Genomic DNA, 21465 nt, shown 5'->3' with positions numbered 1-21465 from the left:
TAGTAATCATTTAACACAAAATCTCGCAAGAATCTAGAATCATACATTGTTGCTCTTCCCTTTTTCTTGCAGGATTCTTGCAAGAAATGAATTCTTCTTGCAAAGATCTTGCAAGATTTGAATTCGCTCATTACTTGGGCTGCTTGTAATTGGAAAAAAATATTTGCGACCTATTCAAAACTTCTGATATCATTGTCTGGCATATGTTTGGCTGAAGACTTTGAAATGGGTACCGTTTTTCACACTTTATTATTGGAAAAGTTTATTATTGGAATTGTGATTTAAAAGTATACATCAATTTTATCATACTTCAAATTTTATCATAGATATAGTTCATCATAGGGTACAAAAATCCAGTTTTTTTTTAAATAGAACTTGCAGCACAACTAAAGAGCATGTTTTTACAAAATTATATTTTGTGAAGCCTAATAAGTTATACATTTTTCCAAGTTATAATTTTTTAGTCGTTTGAATTGTAGAATGCCAAATACTGCCGACGGTGGAATTGGAAACTTTTCGGTTTTCAAAGCCAAGAAGTACCTCCAACATATGAAACGGTGTTGGGCCATATGACTGGGTTTTTGTTAACGATGCCCGGTTTCATGGTAATCGCTATTCGTATCCTGATCACACTTGTTCCCAAATTCTCAATCTTGACATTCAATGGAATCGTTTTTTCAAGGTTCCCTCCGTCGAATGTGGTGCAATCTGTTCGGTGGTACGAATAGAAACACTCTGAAAATGAGACAATTTTTTAACAAATGGGGATCTTGCAAAATGGGGATCTCCCCCCCCCCCCCCCGTTATTTTGAAATTAAAGGCATATTTTGTCATAATTAAGTCGATAACTTAATCCCATGTTCGGTTGTGATAGTTTCATGTCAAGTCCCACGGGCCGCTAAGGCATGGCCATGGCCCGCGAGGCATGGTCAAATATTTATGTTGCTAATTTAATTGTCCCTTTTTTACAAAAAGGTTAAAATCGGGGTGAAATGTTAGAGGGGTTAAATGATAGAGGGTGGATAAATCGGGGTTAAATGAAAGGGGGTTAAATAAATATGGGCGAAAAAGCGGGACATCCTTGGTAGGATCTCATCAAGATAAACCAAGAACAGCTCTTGACAGCTCTTAACAAAATATTGACCACACATTTTACAATTTCTGATCGCTGCTTGTTGTATCACGTCCCGAGGAAAAAATCTCCATTGAACTCAAATAAAATGAGAGTAGCGAGGACGTGGGAACTTCAAACTAAAAACCATTAGGTTTTTTACAGTTAAACATTTAGCTCAAAAATAGATAGCAGAGGACATCTTAAAGACTTGCAAAAAATTTAACTTGCTTTTAGCTTCAGCTTCACTACTTTTTGTTTCGAGTCAGTTTCATACAGTTTTTCTTAGTGGAAATGTTTCGATACTAAAAAATCTCAAATAAGAAGGCTTCAAATGTTTTTTGGCTAGGTGTATGAGATAATGTAATGAAACAGGGACATATCGTGCCATGTTTTTAAAAATCTTTGTTGGCTATCTTGTCAAGATCTTGTTTCTTGATACCCAAGCGAATATCTCGCAAGTTTGTACAAATCTTGCTATTTTCATGGAAAGAGCCATGTCAAGTTCTTGGCAAGATTTTTCTTTATGTCATGTTTTTGTATGTTTCATATGAAGGTGTATGAAGTTTCGGTTCACCTTCAAAAGTTTCGAAGAAAGCAAAGTACAGTAAATTTATCTCAACTGGGGTAAATTTAACTCAAAAAAATTAAGTGGAGGAGAAGTTTAGCCCATTTTTTTCTTAATCCGGGCGAAGGTCAAATTTTTATGATTTCTTTATTGTGACAATTGTGGTTATAATTGAATATTATCAACCACCAAAACACAAAATTTGCCAACGCTAATTTTGACAACGCGAAATTTGCATACACGAAATTGGGCCAATTATTATAGTACGCAGGTAAATAGCTTTGATTGTGTTAAATATCCCAATATCAGTAAATAATTTTGCTTATTTAAATTACAGGTGAGAATATTTGGCATGTTCTAACTAATTTGGCATATATTGGGTATGTTTGCATGGGTATTTTGTGACAACAAGAATTATAATGAACTTTTTACAATATAAATTAATAGTTTATTTAAAATTGAACTGAAATTTCAAATAAACTGAGCAGAATTCCAATTCGAGCTCTAAAAAGTGAGCTATGTCCAAAAAGATCCCGTGAAATTGGCAAAAAGTGAAAACATTTCACAGAGCAAATCAGCATTGTCCTCGTTGACGTACTCGTTCGAAATAGCTTATGATAAAAATTTACACTGAAATAGATCACAAGAGTATAACTGTCACCAAAGACGATGAAAATTAGATATAAGGCTTATTATATATTTTTACATTAGCTGTTTTTGGCATTCGATAATTTTAGCTGTTTTTGAGCGAACCTCACACCCGTTGAGTTTTTAACGATCATCACAAGTTTTCTCATCATATTTTATTTTGAACGAGGACTTTGATTTGGTTATTTCACTTTCGCTCGGGGCAAATGTCCTCCATCAAGTCTTTCTATTTGGCTTTAATAGCGGTTCGGGTAATAAGACTTTTGATTGCGTGTGGCTGTAACAGTAAGCAACTCCAATCTGTCATCATTTAACTGCCCCCCTCCCCTCCCCTGGCATCCAGATGGAGCCCACAAAGTTGTAATAGTTTTCAACTGCAATTTCATTAAAAAATTTCTACCATTGAACCTCCAGTGTTATTTGTTTGAGTGCTAAAAATGGATTGAGGAAAAAATGGCAACATGTTTTTGCGGCAAAGATTTTTGATAAATTTTGCAGCAAATTTCTGAACTCAATCAAGATGGTTTTACTTACTTTCATCGGGTGAAGATGAGTTTCCTCCGAAGAATGCGTTCACGTCCCTGAAAACAAAAAAATCAAGTTATTGCGTTCCGTTAACTGCTAATAAAACTTATCCTGTAAAATCAAAAATTTCGGTTTCTATCATATCCAAATTTGATCAGATCTTTTGTTATTTCATTTCTGATTTATTAAATTTTACTCCAAATCACAACCATTTATTTTAATTCATATTTTTATTTCTCAACCATTTCTCCGATAATTAAAGTTTAGCTTATTTACCTCACGTTTAAAACAGAGCCGCTTTGGCTACTTGTGAGAGAATGAGGAACCCCATTCCCAAACATGATGAAATAATGCAAAGCTGCAAAATTACACTCGAGAAATATACCGGATTCAAAATCCTCCAAGATTCTTGCAAGACTATTCAACTCTTGCAAGCAGAATGGCAGAAGAAGTATGTATTCCCTTGAAAAATTGATTTTTTCAAGATTTGAAGATTTTTTCAAGATTCTGATTTTGTCTTTGCATCAATATCAAAATACTGAACAGAAAAACTTCAACGTATTTTAATCCTAATGATTTTCTGAAAGCCTTTAGGAAAACTTAACCTCAAATTTCATTAACAAGGCTGAAAGAAAATTCAGACATTTTTCGAGTTCACCGCGCTTAAAAACAAATAATGAAATATAGCAACATTTTAATATCAAATTGTAAAAAAAGAATTTCAATGAAATGAGAAATACTTAAAAAGATAAAATTACAACAAAAATAATTATTCACGGCAAATTCTAGATATTTATTTGAGGTTTTTCAAACGACCTCAATTTTCTAACAACTTAATTTTAACAATTTTTTTGCCGCAGCCTATAAAATATTTTTGAATGAAGCGAGCAAAAATGCGAAGAAACTGGGGTTGAAAAAGTTTCTAATATGATGTTTTCAATATCATTGAAACATGAGCGGCATTGGCAACCGATGAAAAAGACTATTATCTGGTGTCTGTGCGAAGCAAAAGACACAATAGTTAAGCAAAAGTCACAATAGTTACTAAATCGTAAGGAATAACCTATGGTAACTGGTAGTGTAAGTCATACTACAAGTCTGGTAAGTCATACTGTAAGTCATCTATACAAGCCTCAGTGCATTAATTGATGAGAATTCCATATAGAGCCAGCTAACAAGAACACTTTTATTGATCATTTCAGTACAACAAAACATCATGTTACGGAAGGATATAATAAAAAATAAATTGAACAGGAGATAAAATCGGCGAAAAACTTCTGTTTCAAATGAAATTTTTGGAATAAGGGTTTTGTTCGGTTCTCTCAGGTCCTAAAAAATTTAAAATTTATTTTTCGAAAACTGGATTTTTTTTACTGAAACAACCAGTTCTTTTAAGGTTTTTCGTAGTTTCTCAATCAAGTTAGTGAATTAAGAAAAATTGTTTTCATGGAAATTTTTGATCCTAAGGAATTCGATTATTTTCTAGATTTAATTAAACAAGTAAATGTTGTGCTAAATCTAAGTCAGCTGAACTGTCATACTTGTTACCATTGAAACAAGTTTCAGCAAGCCAATTAAAGTTCCGTCTTCAAACAGATCAACCGGGTTAAATGCTTTACAAAAAGCCAAACAAATGAATTTTAACAATAAGAATAAAATAATGAGTTGAAAATTAGTGATCTTTTTGATTCCGGGAAACCATTTTAATAGCTACTCAAAGTTTACAATTATTGCGAAAAAGTTTCTTAATAGTACTTTCACTATGTCTTGAAAACTCTAGTTAGGTACTATCGGCAAAATTTTACTTTACTTGACTGATTTTTCGAAAATTCCGAATTATGCTTGCATTTTGTGCTTCTGAAAAGAAACTAATTTTTCTATTTCGAAACAAGTTTGTAAAACTATTTTCTAATTTTTGGGCAGTGAGCTCTAGGTTTCGTTAAATTGTGTTTTTGCGATGCTTTTTCCCATTGTGCTGCAAATCTTAAATCGGATATGAATTAATTAATCTGCAGCCAATTGTTTTTGACTCATCTTATATATAAAGAGTGGTGAGACTGGTATTTTCGGTCCACTTTTTTAATTGTTGGGAAAAGTTGATGCTGTAATTTTCTGAAAGTTAACCACATTTGTTACAAAAAATTCTTATTGTTTGTTTTACTGTATGGCTTCATTAATTTCTCCAGAACAAAATTGCCTGCTAGGAAAGATTTCAACTTCTAAAATGAAAGATTTTTGGCACTAAAATTGATGATTGAATTTAATATAGTATTTACCATTTGTTTTGGATTCTACTAAATAAAATATTGTTTCCAGAGGGGCACTCATAACCGGAACACGATAAACAAACTTCATGTAGAAGAAATCTAAATCTTCTTAGATGTAAATTCTGAGCATAAAGAACTCCAGTCAGTAGTTTTGAGTTCAATGAGACATTTATTCAGTTCCCGGAGTACTCACTATTTTTAAATCTAAATTTTATGTGCACTTCAGCATAAAGTGGTTTAAATCTGCCTCGCAATTGCTCTAAAATTTTATGTATTTTGAGTTCAATTGCAACAATTTTTAATTATTCTTGTGTGTCATGTGCAATTGTGAAAAATTTCAGTTGATTGAGAAACTTCAAAATCTGTGGATCAAAAAACAGAAAAGAAACTAGATGCAAAAATAATTTAAGTAATTCTAGAAAATGTTAATCAAAATCAGGTTTGTGCTGAATTCCATAGCTTATGACATCAAAAATGATCTTTACTTTCATCACAAATTTTTGAATTTGAAAGGGCAACAATATTAAAGAAAAATTAGAACCCAAAAATTTTTGGCACTAAAGATAATAGATTATCAAAAAAGACTGTGAAATTCTACTTAAAGATGATTTTCGTCTAGGATCTCACTTGAATTTTTATCTTTTTGTAAATTCCAACATGTTTGGTGCTTCCCTGAAAAAGTCCTTTTTTTTAAAAAAAAATCACCAGTTATTATTAAATTTTGTCTACAGTTTAAAATTGTTGATTTAGGTTAAACTGAACATTAAAAAAAGTATCCAGAATTTGGTTAAATGAAATCGATAATAGTAGGCGACATAATAAGAACGTCGGCAAATTATCTGAATAAAATTAATGTTTTCATCATTTGTCCACTTCGCATAGCAGAAACTTATTTTTCAGAGGTCCAATGAATGATCTGGCTTGGTTTCAAACCATATGTTATTTTAATAAGTTTGAAATCTCAGGCCATGAGTTGCTGCAAATTTGGCGTGACGACAATTACAATTTGTTTATACAATATATTTTAGTTCAAAAGTATGCGAATTGTACAAAATTTTCACCTAAAACACCAAAACTTTTCCGGTGGAATGAGTATCCTCAGTGCCGTTGAAACTGACCTGTGGCTTTCGCTAATAATTTCATATGCGTTTTTGAATTGGATACTTTTGATGTCAATATTTTGAGGCACGAAATTTAGCATTATCTTTTAAATATTTATGACTCGAAAATAACTCTTAACTCTCAAGGCAATCTAGCGCTTGCTTTGCATCATCCAAACGACAAGTCTACTGACGCAGAGAAAAAGTGGAAGAGATAATTTCTTGAAGGAAGACTAATCTCCAATTGAAAATTAACTATCTATAAAGCTTTGCGTTGCAAAGAGTGTAAACGTTGTTTAAACACATATTATAGTCGAAAAAGGTTTTTCCACAGATAAAAAAGAAGGACTTATTTGTGCTAAATATGAGACGCTGCTAGTGTACAATATGCTACTTAAGTATATATATATATATATATATATATATATATATATATATATATAAATATATATATATATATATATATATATATATATATATATATATGTTTTTGTTAGTTTCCGTTAGCTTTAAGTTTAAGTTTTGTCCTTATATTCTCCAGGTAATTAAAGTTGAAGTTCAGAAATGTCAATTTTTGTGTCCTGGGTTATTTGATGGAAATTATGTGGTTCTGAGCTCCTGCAAGGTTTAGTTGCCTTTGTTGAATTCAATGTTTTAATGAGGGACCAGTGTAAATTTTACTTTATAATTAAAGATAGGTATCGGCATTGTTGAAAATGATAATTATGAAGTTTATACATTTCAAGTTATAAGAGCAAAGTACTCAAAAAATTATCCATACGTATAACTAATTTCAGCTGTTTTAACTGAATTATTCGCAGAAACCAACTCACTAAATGACAACTAAAACGTTTTCGACAAGCTTAAGCAATACACTGGAACAATTTGCAGGAGCCGTCTTTTTAACCACAGAATGAGAGGTAACTTGGCTTATGTTCCTCATCTCAAGGTTCATTCTTTTTTTGTTAAGCAACTTACTTAAGTTTAAATGTGATTTGTTCAATTGCCTTGTTAGGTAGAAATTGTTTGGTTTTTGTTGCAATTTACTACCTATTGTCCTAACTTGGAATTCAATGTTCATTTTGTATAGATCTGATCAAAAAGGAAACCGACAAAATCCAGATAAGATAAACTTACGGCAAATAGCACTTGTCTTCATTAACATCTTCGGCCCATATCTTCAGTTTCAGATCTGTTCCTGTTTCGTGCAGTCTGTAATCTATAAAACAACAAATTATGAGTTGAAATGCCACTTTCATTTCAAGTTGCCCTGGGGGGGGGGGGGGGGGGGGGGCGATCATACGAAAAAGCTAATTAACCGGTGAAAAACACACCCTAGGTTTCACACAAGAATCAGATATGACGTCACGATTTATGATTCGAAACGCCAGCAGATTTATGTCTTGAAAGACCGGGTCACACTTCTGAAATACCAGAATTATTAATGGAACTACCGGGTCATTAACTTCTTCCGGGTCCGTGCATTTAACGACCCGGAATGCCCCCCCTCACCCCCCCCCCCCCCCCGCAAAGCCCTAGAACATCTTTAATCTTTACCTGGAGAGATACAAGCCGCGAAACCCATCGTCGCATGTTCGGGATCGAAAGGAGGAGTCACAAACGTCATAGAACCTGAACACAATGAGAATTTCAGTAACTTGATTACAGATTAGTGGAACAAAGATTGATAATCTAGACCCGAGCGACCTTTGATCAGACCATCTTGAGTAGTGCATGTGACATGTGGGGCAAATAGTGGCCTGATAGCCGAGAGGTAAGGTGTGTGGTTGACACGCCAATGATTGAGAGTTCAATCCCCTGCCTCCGTGAAGCTGTCAATGTAAGGATGAGCTCTTACTTAACCATAGCTTCAGGTTGACCATAGCCTGACCAATGTTGGCTGCAATGATGGTACCACGTGACAGTTTCAGACGCAAAAAAAGTGGCTATAGTCACCAAAAAAAGAGCAATGATGCTCATTAAAAGAACAGTCTGAAATGTGGAGAATAATAAGAAAAAGGGCAGCTGCGAACAGGCTACTGTAGGCCTAATGCTGTTCCGCTGCGATTACGCAGAAACCACAATTATAATTAATTATTATTATTATTAAATGAGCGGACTAAGGTCTGACCAAGAGTACAATGGTCTGCAAAATGGTCTATTCGGAGAAATAATTGAACAGGGTCTACTAGATAGTAAGGCAGACCCAAGGTGCCCCGGACATACCAGAATAGTTATCTTGTAAGAATTGTACTCTTTCGTACAAACTCATCTTGCAAGATTCTGTATACTTATTAAGAAATCTTGCAAGTTCTTGCAAGCTTTCAGACTAAATTAGCACTAACAGATATTCTTCTTGCAAGATCTTACAAGATAAATCTTCCTCGTACTAAATATTTATCGTGTAACTCTTACTATATTTAAGAAAGAGTAAGCCTGAGGTAGTAAGAGAACGCAAAATCTTACTAATTCTTGTAAGATCTTGCAAGATAACTATCTAGTACGAACCAATAATTGTCTGGCTGAAATCTTACTTAATCGTATTAATTTTTTACTAGTTTGTACGAAATAGTACGATTCTTACAAGATAACTATTCTGGAATGTCCGGGGTGGGCTCCTTTTTACAGCTAGGGCTACTTATTATACTAAGTATAAAGAGCTAGGGCTACTTATTTCTGCGCGCGAAGTAGACTTACCTATATCTCAAAGACTAACTGACTCTGTAAAACAGAGAAGATAAACTTCTATTGATGGTAATGCAGTATAGCATCGGATCGATTTTTCCTCGACCCGGGATGGGAAATGGAGACCAGCACTGGACGAGAGTTGTTCCGATTTTTACACAAGTGATAACTCACCCGGTGACGCAGTAATTTGATATCCTTCAGCCCTTGCGTAGCAAAATTCAGCTGCCAGGGTGACTTCTCTCCAAGTATTAATATCATCGCGCATATAGAACTCAAATTGTACCATTTGTTTCCCGCTAAAACATTCAATTTAAAGTTTTGGTACAACCGGATCGTCATTACAAACGTCTACCGGTACAAAATTTTTCAGTAAATTCACTCGTGTTTATTCCCAGATTTCACTTTAAATATGTTAATACAGTGTGCGCGTGAAACATACTTTCAAAATTCGCGGAGCAAAAGGCGGTGCCCTATATGGAAATTGCAGTCAGTATTTTTCACTTAGAAGTTGGAACTTGAAAAGTGGAATATACTTTCCGCCACAAAATACTTTTTACTGAAGCATATTGCACCGAAAATTGTGTGGAAGATATTATGTGTCATTTCAGTATAATCCTTCATTTTACTAATCTTAAAACATTAAATCGTATTAAGAACAAATTTTTGTGAAAAGTTCTTAGAGTCAAACGCAACTACTCTTCACATTTATTTTATCCTATTTTTTATTTTAAAGCTTTAAATTGCTTTGTGGAAACAACTTTCACAAAGTTTAAGCGCTTTCCGCATTGAAATTAACACCGCGAGGGAAAGCGCCAGCAACTTTCTTTGTAAGTAGTTTTTTGTACCGGTAGACGATTGTAATATTAGGGGTCCCCAATATTATACGATCATTGAGAAACTATTATATTAGCCTTTGTAAGAAATAGCAAAACTAGTATTTGTTTCAAAATTAAGTGCAATTTTACCTGAACTATGTGTTTTTTGTATATTTTATTGATGAGTTGGAATATGTCTATCAAATTGTAATCAAGCAATTCGGTTCAACTAGAGAGCAAAGTTTTTCTCTATATCCCTATTCAAAAACAACAGACCAATACCAATCGGCTCTCAATAATTTCTGTCGTAGCTAATCGCGGTTCTCGGTCTCTTTAATATTTTTTTCTCTCAACTGAAAGCACTCCCTCAACAATTTGTTTGATGATATGAGCACCATACTAGTCAACTATCAAGCGACATATATGATGTAGCTATACTTAGTAAGTGACTTAATCACAATTTTTACGAATGAATGAAAAAAAAATTTACATTGAAGCTATGGTCTACTGTTACTATGCTTTTCTTAACAAATTTACTAAGGACTTCATGCCTTCAATGAAAAGACCTGAACGACTCTCTAAGCAATGGTGAATTTCTGGTCAAGCGTTTTTCTGGTCAAGAATAGCCACAATTCCTCTTCGAGCAGTAAAAAGACGGCACACCAATACAACCCAATTCAACTCTTGGATTGTGAAAAAAAACAGAGAACCAATAAATTCCATATTCTTTGGAAGGTCGAAAGAAAAGAACGAACGTAATCCAATTTTTTCTCATTCTAAAAAGTTAGCACAAACATAAAATCCAAACTTTTTTGGATTTTGAAAAAACTGAAAGATCACCAATCCAATCAAAATTTTTGGATTGTAAAAGAATGTTCATTCAGAAAAGAAAAGCGATAAAATGGGGGTTATCAAATTAGGCTTGAAAAAACTTGTAAACTATCAACAGATGTGTTAGATTCGACAACTGCATTGCCGAATAAGTGGAAAGTGTTGCATAGTGAGATGTCTGCGTAAACTTTGGTTTCCTGAACAAGTAGAAGCGCAGATAAAAATGAAGGCCAAAGCATAGATTTGAAAACCACTGGATTCAAAAACATTATGTTAAAGATTAGACAATAAAAAGGGGAAATTGATTAGTTTGACGGATAGTTTAATTGTTGTCGTCAGTTGGCAACTGACGACAACAATTAAACTATCCGTCAAACTAATCAAATTCCCCTCTTTATTGTCCAATCTTCAACGTAATTGTTTTGGATCCAGTTCTTCGAGAAGAAAACAAAGAAAGCAAGGAAGATTTTAGATACTAATAGGGATCCTACAAGGTTACAATTAATTCAATGCACTAAACAATTGAAAAAAAAACTGTACAAGTTACAGTAGCAAAAAAGAAATTGTGCGTAGAATCACAATTTGTATGTAACTCCATAAATATTCTAATTGTGACCTAACAAATCAAGCAAAGATGCCTAACGTTTCATATTAAACAAATAAATTTAAATTAGTTTGAATATAATATCTCATATACGTTTATTTCCAAAAAAATATGCACTACAGAGTTGAATTTCTCAGCAATTCCTTCTCAATTGTTCTCTACCAGATCAGTTGATGCAAAAAGGAAGCATTTAGAGGACAATAACGCTCCCGTTTATCCAAATGTTAGGCAATGGTGAACATTTTTACCAAAAAAGATCCATTAAACAAAATAAAGCAATTAAAACAAATTAGAGGAGGTTTTTCAAATCTACGTTTTGCCCTTCTTCAGTTTTGTCAGCGCCTTTACTTGTCCAGTGAACCAAAGTTTACGCAGATATTTGACTATGCAACACTTCAGTTGTCAAATTTAGCGCATCTGTTGTTAGTTTACAAATTTTTTCAAGCCTAATTTGATATCCACTATTCAGTCGATTTTTTTTCTGAATGAACTATTTTATACAATACAAAATTCTGATTGTATTGGTGATCTTTCTTTTTTTTTAAAAAAAATCCAAAGTATTTGGATTGTTTTGGTGTGCTAAATTGTTACAATCAAAAGAGTTTGGATTGTATTCAGTCTTTTCTTTTGACATTCAAAAGAATATGGATTGTATTGGTTCTCTGTTTCTTCCACAATTCAAGAGTGGAATTGTATTGTATTGGAGCCCTGTCATTTTTATTTCAAAGCAATTAAATTGTATTTGTGTGGCGTATTTTTACGGCTCGAAGAGGAATTATGGCTATCTAATTTTTTAATTGATACAGTTGTTCTGAAAAAAGGATCTAAACGTCAATGCGGCCCAAGCAAAGTTTTTCATTTTTGTTGCTGAACAAAAATGGGGAGCTTGTTGGGAACAAAAATGGGGAAAGAGGGTGGTGTTTTTGGTTACACCAGTTTTTGAAGGAGATCGAGTTAGTTTTCTGTGTAAATTGGTTTCTGGTAAACGATGTAAAAATTAATTCTACGTTCGGGAAAGTTTCTGACCATCTCAATCATAAGTGCAATCTCGAGCTATTGTTAAGTCTTTAATTTCTGATATTAAGTCTTTGACTGCACATGAATTTTATATCGGTATCAGTGATCTTTTCATTTTGCTCATGTCAATTTAAGTTTTTTTGATAGTACAAAATAGACTAAATGTTAACGTTTTTGAATACTATTTTTCCTGATTTTTTTTTGCATTTCAGACTTTGTTTGATTTTCATATGAATAATTAGTTAAGGGTTAATTTTACTTGATACTATATCTATCATAAAATAAACTAATCAAACCTAATTTTTTGTGTAGTTTTTACTTCTCTTGATCATGCTAAGAGTTTTTTCAGTGCAACTGTTGTCGTTTGGGTTGTAAATGATTAAGCAGCAACTGTTACTTAAGATGATTTGAGAACAGTTGTTGAGACTTTCTACGGAGAATTATATTTGAAATTTCAATAAAATTTTCGGATTATCTCTTTTAACTCCTCTCTGTTTTCTTGGCTTTTCTCATATTTTGAGATATATCGTATATCGTTGGTTATGGTTTCCCATCACTTGAATTTTGTTGAACACAGTTGAATCATAGCGGAAAATATATTATAAACAATAGTTTTTGAGGTTGCAACTTGGAAAAAAATATGAAGAAAAATCTTTCATATTTTGTTTTTGCCCTGAGAAATTCTTTTGTTTCTTCACTTAAGCGTTATTTGTTTTAAATAATTTGAGTGATTATTTATTTTTAATTTTGAATGTTTTTGTAGTTGATCTTAATGTTTTGTCATAAAGTCTCATTACTGAGGAATCTGAATAGCAAACATTTTTAACGGAGTTGACACTACATAATTTAAAAAAGTAAAATATTTTTTTTTGGAATTTTCATCCTTTATAGTATTTTTATCGTTCTATAATTCATGGAAAGTTCTAATTTCTTGTCATCATGGAGACTTCGAAGTTTCTCCTTTAAGAGTAACAATTTGATCAGCTTAAATTTTTTCTTATGTATGGACGACTTTCACGACTTTGAAAAGAGTTGCATTCAGAAAATAGTGTACGTTCTCTAGTTATTTTTGTTTTTTTTATTTCTCTGTACTTTTGTCTAAATAATGATAGGTTTCATTGCCATTTTATTTGGCCTTTTGTATTAATCTAATTGTTTTTTGACAAATGAAAATTTTAACGAATTTGACAAGTTTTTTTTCTCAAAAATTATCAGTCGTTTTTTTATTTTTTGCGAGTCCTTGTAGTTGTTTAATTTGTTCTGGCGCTCAGTGTCACTAAAGATATGTCTGAAAGTTCTCTTCTAATTCAAGCTTTAGCCGAAATATTTTATGTTTTCTGAGCTAACAATATTTACAAACTCAACATGATCTTTAAGATTTTTTGGGATTTTGCACATTTTGCCTAATTATCTGTTCTTTGTTCTGTCGTATTGACAAAAAACAAGTCTCATTTTCTGTTTAAGTAGACATGAAGGGATCCTTGTAGGCGTTTCAAATTACCGCTTATAGGTTTTTTGACTTAGAGAAATTTATTTCAAAGTTTTTGTTCTTTTGGTTGTTGTCTGCATTTTGCTGCATTTGATTCGGATTCCCATTTTTTTAAAAGTTTTTTAGTAAGGTTGACTTTTTTTCTATGCATTGATAGTGAAAATCAGTTGAAGAGTTTTTTTGTGTGCGTCATTGACTTTGATGCTCCTTACTTTCAATGAAACCGTGACTTTATGGTTTTGCAAAATATTTGTTGTCCTTCCACTCCATCTTTCGCTGGTATTGAGCTACTGGATAGTTTTTGCAGACAACGAAGGGGTTCTGATTGTCTTAAAAATGCAAGTTTTAGCATTATTTTTGTTAATTTTTTTGTCATTTTCTGAATTTATCGGTTTTTGGAAAAATGGAACCTTTTTTAGATCTTGCTGCTGGGTTTGCAAAAATATCAATTGCCCTTAAATTTTGCAATTTTCATTTTTTTCATTTGTCAATTTTCTCGAGGTTCTCGATCTTTAATGGCCAATAAACCCCCACACTTTTTTGTTTTTTTTGTCTCATTATTTGATTAAATTAATTTCTGAACTGTATTTTTAATTTGAAGTTCTCTCTATAATTTTTGCTTTTTAGCTGCAATTCTTTTATAGATCTACTGGTCAGCTACATTATTTGTAAATATTTAATCAAAACTCTTTAATCAAGTTCTGCTAAGTTTCTTTAAGGTGTGTTCACATAAATTTTCGTTCTTGTATACATTTTCTTGTTCACGTAAACAAGCTAAACTGATTTTAAGCAAGCTGAGGTTTCATACAGTACTGATAAAAAGTACACGCACCATGACACGTATTTTGTTCGGTTTACTTATCCAGCTGAGCAAAACTTTTATGGATGACCGGTCAAAAAAAAAAATTACTTTTAAGTCTTTGTTTATAATTCCATTTTCCAAAAAAAATAATAATTCTGTTTGTTGCGACATTCTGTCTCATCTCTCACATTTATAATTGACAAAAATCACTTCAGTTGAGTCTATTGGTTGATAGTCTAATTTGAATTTTCACGTTGTAAGTGATCAGTCTCCGTCAACAGGTACAAATTTTAAAATTTTGAAAATAACGCGGGTTTGCTGTTTTGCTTGTCATCTTCCGCTAAATTTGTTGGGATATCGTCTGCTCGAGAGATGTAGTCAACGCAAGTTTCATGTTAACATCTTTAGGGTGGCCAGCTATTAAAACAAATTCTGCAATTTTGGTTTTTCGAGGCTCTGAAAACTATCACAAAAACTCTCTTTCGGAATATCAGCTTCAAGTGGAACCAAAAACAAAGCAGCATTCTCATCCAATGATTGAATTAGCTTTAAACATGCACATTGGCTCTTTTTTTACTTTGCGGCTTTGCCTTCAAAAATTTCACTCTTTGCCCCCTATGTTGCCTGCTCAAACAACTTGTTCATCACAATTAACATTTGAAAAAACAAGCAGTTTTGAGAATGTCCGTTTTTGCTTAAAACAGGGCACAAAAATTTGTAATATTTTCATTTTCAACAGAAAAAAAAGTTCTTGCTGAAAAAGATACACATACTGTTTGTATCAGTCTGTGTAAAAATGATGATAATCAAAACAAGACCTGATGCTTTTATTGTTTGTACAAGTTGAATTTTGTTCTAGAAAAGGCCTAAAAGATACAATTGCTTCTTTTGGAAGTTTGTTCTTTGAGCTTGCCAATAACTTTATTGAAAAACTTTGTATCTGATGACTGTCAGATAGTATGTCTCCTTTTTTAATTAAGAAAATAGAAATGTTTATTGCAGTTTCAGCCAACTGCGCAAAAATGCAAAATATAAAGAAACAAAAGACAATGAGAGTTGCATTCGAAAAGCGTGCAGGTGCTACAATACAGGACGTAAATGAACGACTGCTTTTCTTCCTAGAGTTTACGCAAATAATGAACCGCATTACTATTCTTAAAAAATATGTGTAGAATACAAGAGGGAGTGTCAATATGGTTCTGAGAGTAATACAAAAGACAGCATTTTTGAATAGAACATCATTTGTTTTAACTGATCATCAACTCCAACAAGATTACCATAAAACGCAGAAAAAATCTCAAGACTCAATTTTTTAGTCAAACTTTAGTCTTAATTATAAAAAAGTTTTATTAAGACTAATAAAGACTTTCTCCCGATAAAGAACAATTCAAAGTTTTCTCAGGTTGTCATGAAACTTGGAGTGAAAAAAATTGTCTATGGGTAGATGGGTCTTGTAGATGGGTAGATGTTGATAAAAAATATACGGTATTTTTGTATAATATAATTTCCTTTGAAACCTTTCAAACTATTTTTTCAGCTGTTCAAGATAGATTTTTCTATCTAATAAAGTTTTACTGTTGTGATTAAGCTGTTTTCTCAGACAGCTGTTCAGCCCTCCGAAATTCACGGTCAGTTAATAATTTTTGGCAGACAATACGACATCTGAGATAGAATTAAAAATGGCCAAAAGATTTTTTTTGGAAGTTTGTGGGGCCTTTAAATGATGTTTATGTACTCGCAAAATATTTTAATCAAAAAGTCGAAAACTTTTTCAATTTTTTTTCTAATTTTTTCAATAACATTTGGACTTCTTTTTTTTTTCAAATGATTTGGAATAAATCTTATAAGCACAGAATTTGAATTCTATATACTTTTTGGAAGTTAAAACCTAATTTAGAGTGAAGAGATTTACTTCAAAGTTTACTTTAAAAGTCAGGGCCTGCGGAGGATTCTAGGAATAAACAGAGAACAGCCATAACTGTATGGTGAATTGAACTATATTTAGTATTTTGTAGTGCTGAGCTAGAGTAAAACCATCCATGAGTACAAACCGTATTTTCATGATTTTTTGAAACAAAATAGAGAAAAGCAGCTAGAAAAACGGGCGGAGAAAAGATCAATTAAAGTAGCAGTATTGGTAGATTGATCCCAAAAATGTGTCATCCTAATGTTGGGAAAACTCAAATTCGTGCCAGAATTGCGCCCATTTGGCACGAGAACGCAAAGATTTTTGCTAGATTGGTTGTGAGTCACAGTTTTTCATCTTTCAGGACCCTTGTAAAATTGAATGAGCTCATGACTAGAGTCAAATCGACAGAATTCAAAGTTTCAAAGTTTTGAAACAATTTTACGAGAATTGGTTTGATTTGGCTTAAACTTTTGCAGAATTGTAAACTACTTTAAAACGCAGTATTTGGTATTAAAAATTTGCGTCATGTCATTTTTATTTCTTACTAGAAAGCCACCATCTTTGTTGCTGGGTTATCCTTTTGCCATCGTCCTGTTAATAAACCAAGAGGGTCTGTATCTGGTCCGGGGAAGGAGTCAAATCGATAGTCCAAATCAGCGTTGCAATAAATCTCGTGACTCATCGGGGGTACAGCCAACTCAGGGTCGTCTGGATCGTAGAAATAGGTAAAGTAGTAGTAGCTCTGGACACTGATAAGACCATTCAACTCGGAGACGCTGGAAAAAGGAAAAAATTAAAAGAGTTTAGAAACTGCCCCCGCCCCCCAAGTATCAAAATTATTAATATGTTCAAGCAAAGTGGAAAACAATCTAAATCGCTCCCAGCAAACTTTTGCGAATTTGCATTCAATGTGTAACCTTTTGAAAACTTGACCTTATAAGGTCAAAAACGAAAAATTGTGAACTGAAATTATTGATCACAGAATCGCGAAAAACAAACTCTATTTTAATTTTGGTAGTAGTGTGGTAGTATAGGGGGAAAGTTTACAAAATTCACCTCATAGGCCTCTTGACTGGGGAAATAAAGGGCAGGGTCAAGTTGGGTGTTTGCTTGCTGTTAGATTCAAACGAGGTGACAACTTCATACACCGTGGGATACGTCACACCATAGCCTGAAAAAGAGACCCGGACCGAGAAATCTTATAAAGTTAGGCACGAAGTGCGCCAGACATCCCTGAAATTCTCACAACGTATTTTTTGTAGGTCAACGCATTTCAACCCAAAAGTTGAGGGTTCGTTTTAACCCGAGGAAATATTCATCTTGCTTGAGATTCAGTGAAAAATGATATTTTGAGAGAAAAGGGAGAAATAACCGTTGGTCTTTTTGGTTAGTAATAAAATAAAAAAGTAAGAAAACTTCCTTTTGATCGTAGTCTTTAGATCGAAACTTCGTGAACGCGATCTAATTTACTGCTAATTCCCGAATGCATGTCGGCCACTTATAGCAAAATTCAACAAATTTACAAATTTGTTTTACTACACGGGTCTAGATTTTTTCTTAAAAAATAATTTATCGCAAGATCATTTCGCGCAAGAACCTTTCAAATTGATGTGCTGAATTGCTCTGAAATGCGCTAAAACTTTAGAGGAATTATTTTTTAAGAATTGCTGAATTGTCAAAAAACTGTGGTGAGTGGCCCTCGATCCGCACTTTCCGGCGTCATGGCCATCACTTAATCCTTTGCGGCATTGATTTCTGAAATTTTTCACATTTGATTTCAGTTCATGTTAACAAAGAATTTTGTATTAATTGCGCTAAAATTATCTAAAGATATGCGCCGAAAACGTCAATTAAGCTATTCAAAAACAATTTAAGCTAAGTTAAAGGAAAATGGAAGGAAACTCATCAATGAACGCTAAAAGCGTTTATATCCGCTGAAATTTTCAGAATGTGCGCCGCAAATTAAGAGAATCTATCAAAATTTTCAGCGCATTTCAGATAAATATTATGTAACGATATTGAGCTGACTTCTTGAAAAGCTCAGCGCATTTGTTACATAATTTCAGTGAATTCAGAGCTTTTCTTACGAATTTATGCTTCACTGAAAATGCGCTGATATACCATCTCGATGAATTAAAAACAAAACTATAGTTTTGTTTTTAATTCATCGAGATGATATATCAGCGCAGTTTCAGTGAAACATAAATTCGTAAAAAAAGCCCTGAATTCGCTGAAATCATGTAACAATTGCGCTGAGCTTTTCAAGAAGCCAGCTCAATATTGTTACATAATAATTCTCTGAAATGCGCTGAAAATTTCGAACAATTGAATAATTCGCTGGCAGTAATTTAGAGTCATTCAACTACAGGCGAGCGCAAACCAAGCCGACATAATCGTAAGCCGACACAAAACTAAGACGAATATTATGTAAAACAATTGCATAATGCGTTGATAACGCAGACAGCCAACAAGATATTACGTAACCTCCCTAACCATACATTGCCACACGCTTAATCACTAGCTTTGTTTTAAATTGCCGTTAACGTAGTTTCAAATACAAAATGGGCCAGACTTCTTTTATTCCAGGCAAATATTAAGGACAAAATTTGATGTTTGAAAACTGTTTGGGATATTTTCCGTTTGTGCCCCCCCCCCAGCTTAGTAGGTGCATGTTATTTGCACCCCCCAGACGCACGTGCAATATTTTTACATAGTGATTTACTATGCAATGGCACGTGCTCTGTAACTGGGGAGCGCATAACGTACTGGGGGGGGGGGGCATAAACGGAAAAGATCCAATGTTTGTTTAAAATAAACAAAAGAACCCCAAAAAGTGTAACTTAAGTGCATTAACAATAACGGCTAGAGTCGAATGGCCCTTTCAAAGGACTTTGAGAGTTGTGAATTATCCTTGCCCGGAACATAATCATTCAGCGCCCGATGAGAAAATCGAAAATGTTACATTCAGGCAAGAAGTGTTATCGGAGATTCAAAACAAACCAACAAAAAGATTGAAGGAAGTATACGAAGTAAAACTTGAAACAACAACAACCGAAAAGTTTCTTTCCTACAAGCAAATTAGAGGATCAATGCCCAACGTGAGAAAACGATCTCTGCCGCCACTTACAAAAAGCGTTCGGGAAGATATTTTTGAAGGTGAATGGAAAAATTTTACAGCGGAGAGCCATTTTTGTTGGCGGAAAATTACGATGTTTTTTTTTTCCAAAGCAACAAAATTACAGTTTTTGGGGAGTGCAACTGCTACTATATGCGATAGGAACTTTAAAATTGCACCAAAACAATTCGCTCAGCTTTAGGTTTTTTGCCTTAGTCGAGGACCACAAGTTGCTTGTTGTTTATGCACTTCTTGCCGGAAAAAAATTTACGTCATTCTGTTGATGACTTTGCAAGCTAAGTGCCTCGAGCAAAACCAAAAACAATTTGAGCCAAAATATGTATCGTCTTATTATGAAACGGTAATCCAGTCGACAGTACGGCGCTATTGTCCTAGTTCCAATCAAATTGGATGCCATTTCCATTTCACGTAGTGTTTGTACCTAAACGCAATTTCTTGGTCTGACTCAAGCATACAAAAAAATCCAGCACTTCATAAAGTTGTCCAAAGATTGTTTTTGTGCAATACAGAGGTTGCAGTTTCAGCAAAAGAGTTGTAATTTTAAACCCGAGTCTGAAAAACATGTATGATTATAGCGAAAAAAAATTGGATTGCTTTTGTTACCACGCCGATTAAATTGCGGAACGTTTACGATAGAATCAATGGTCTCAGAACAACAAAAGATTGTGAGTCTTGGAATAGTCTTTTGAAAAAACATATTGGCCGAACAACCCCTCTTTTATGGGTTGTTATTAGAGGCCTAAGAATTCAGGAAAAAAAGCAATAACGTCTATTTAAACGCATCAATTGCGATGAAAAACCAAATAGTCAATAAAAAAATACGAAGCTGAACAAAAACTTGAAAAGACTTAAAAACTCACTAATAGTAGAAACTGTTATTATCAATACGTACTGGCTAAATCCTAGCAAAATTTGTCGGCGACTTCAAAATAAATAAATTTTGGCTTTCTGTGTCTGTTTTTGAAAAATTCTGCTTGCTTGATCTTTCCAGTTTTCAGCTTCCTTGACCACAATTTCGAAATTCGGCTTGTTTTCCTATTTGGCTTGCCTCAACTACAACGAAAACGAAGACTTAAAAACTTACAAACGTGGACAAAAACGACATGTCTGACATTTCAAAACAAGCGTACCTACACTTTCCTATGTTTTGAACTGAATAATTATGTGCATTCTCAAAAGAGCAATGCAAAAGTTTTGTTGTTTCCTTTTCAACAATAAAGTTTTCAAACTTGCATGCAAAAAGCCTAGTACCTGAATTTCACAAATTTCAATAAACTCTATACCCAATAAAAACGAAATCAATCAGATCAGAGTTTCTCTCACTTTTAAATTCGTTGATCAGTAGGGGCGATGAAACCATTGATGTTGGTTAATTTTCTTCAAAACTTTCTGGAAAAAAGTTTTTGCTATCAGTTTTTATGCTTTTATTTTCTGGGTTGAAAATTCCGACCTGATTGAAAAGTCGGACTTTTCAAATCGGATATTCGAACAAGCAAAAAAGTTTTAAAAATGATCTGCAAACTATCACATCAGTAACGTTGATACAGAAAAAGTAATAAGATATTATTAGGCCGGAAATTGGTCGCTTATTGTGGGCAGAGAAAACACTTCAAAAGAAATGTTTACCTAAAAATGTGCTATTACTGATTTGTAGAGAATTGTTTATGAGGTTATGAATTGTTTATTTTATTTTAAATACATTTTTTTTACCTGAGAAAAGCACACACACAAAGAAATCTTTTCTCTGTTTGGGATCGCAAGGGATCTTTCTTTTTTGTTATTTATGTTATTACAATAAAATATAAATTCGCATCCCCTTCAGACAATTAATTGAATTGAATTTTGAAGAAAATGTTCCCTTACGATGAGCTCTTCTGTATATAATGTTTTGCGGAATCTATTAGCATCATATAGGTCTAAAAAAGTGTAGACTCATAGAACCAAGTTTTATAGAA

At 33.4% G+C, this 21465-nt stretch overlaps 1 protein-coding gene across 1 annotated transcript in view; it reads right to left on the bottom strand.

The window, feature by feature from the left end:
- Nucleotides 1-364: 364 nt before the first annotated feature.
- LOC142342936 (uncharacterized) overlaps nt 365-21465 on the bottom strand; it is a 114266-nt gene continuing 93165 nt past the window's right edge. Inside the window, exons 15-21 of the mRNA XM_075394616.1 lie at nt 17431-17545; nt 16920-17150; nt 9079-9203; nt 7777-7851; nt 7357-7438; nt 2862-2908; nt 365-735 (exon numbers count right to left, since the gene is read on the bottom strand). Of these exons, the coding sequence (XP_075250731.1) occupies nt 524-735; nt 2862-2908; nt 7357-7438; nt 7777-7851; nt 9079-9203; nt 16920-17150; nt 17431-17545 (887 nt within the window). The 3' untranslated portion in view covers nt 365-523. The remainder of the gene's footprint in view (nt 736-2861; nt 2909-7356; nt 7439-7776; nt 7852-9078; nt 9204-16919; nt 17151-17430; nt 17546-21465) is intronic.

Source organism: Convolutriloba macropyga, chromosome 7 (assembly GCF_964194025.1).
Source record: "Convolutriloba macropyga chromosome 7, txConMacr16.3, whole genome shotgun sequence".
NCBI lineage: Eukaryota > Metazoa > Xenacoelomorpha > Acoela > Convolutidae > Convolutriloba > Convolutriloba macropyga.
Note: the sequence above shows the minus strand (reverse complement) of the source record. Positions and strands in the feature narration are given on the sequence as shown.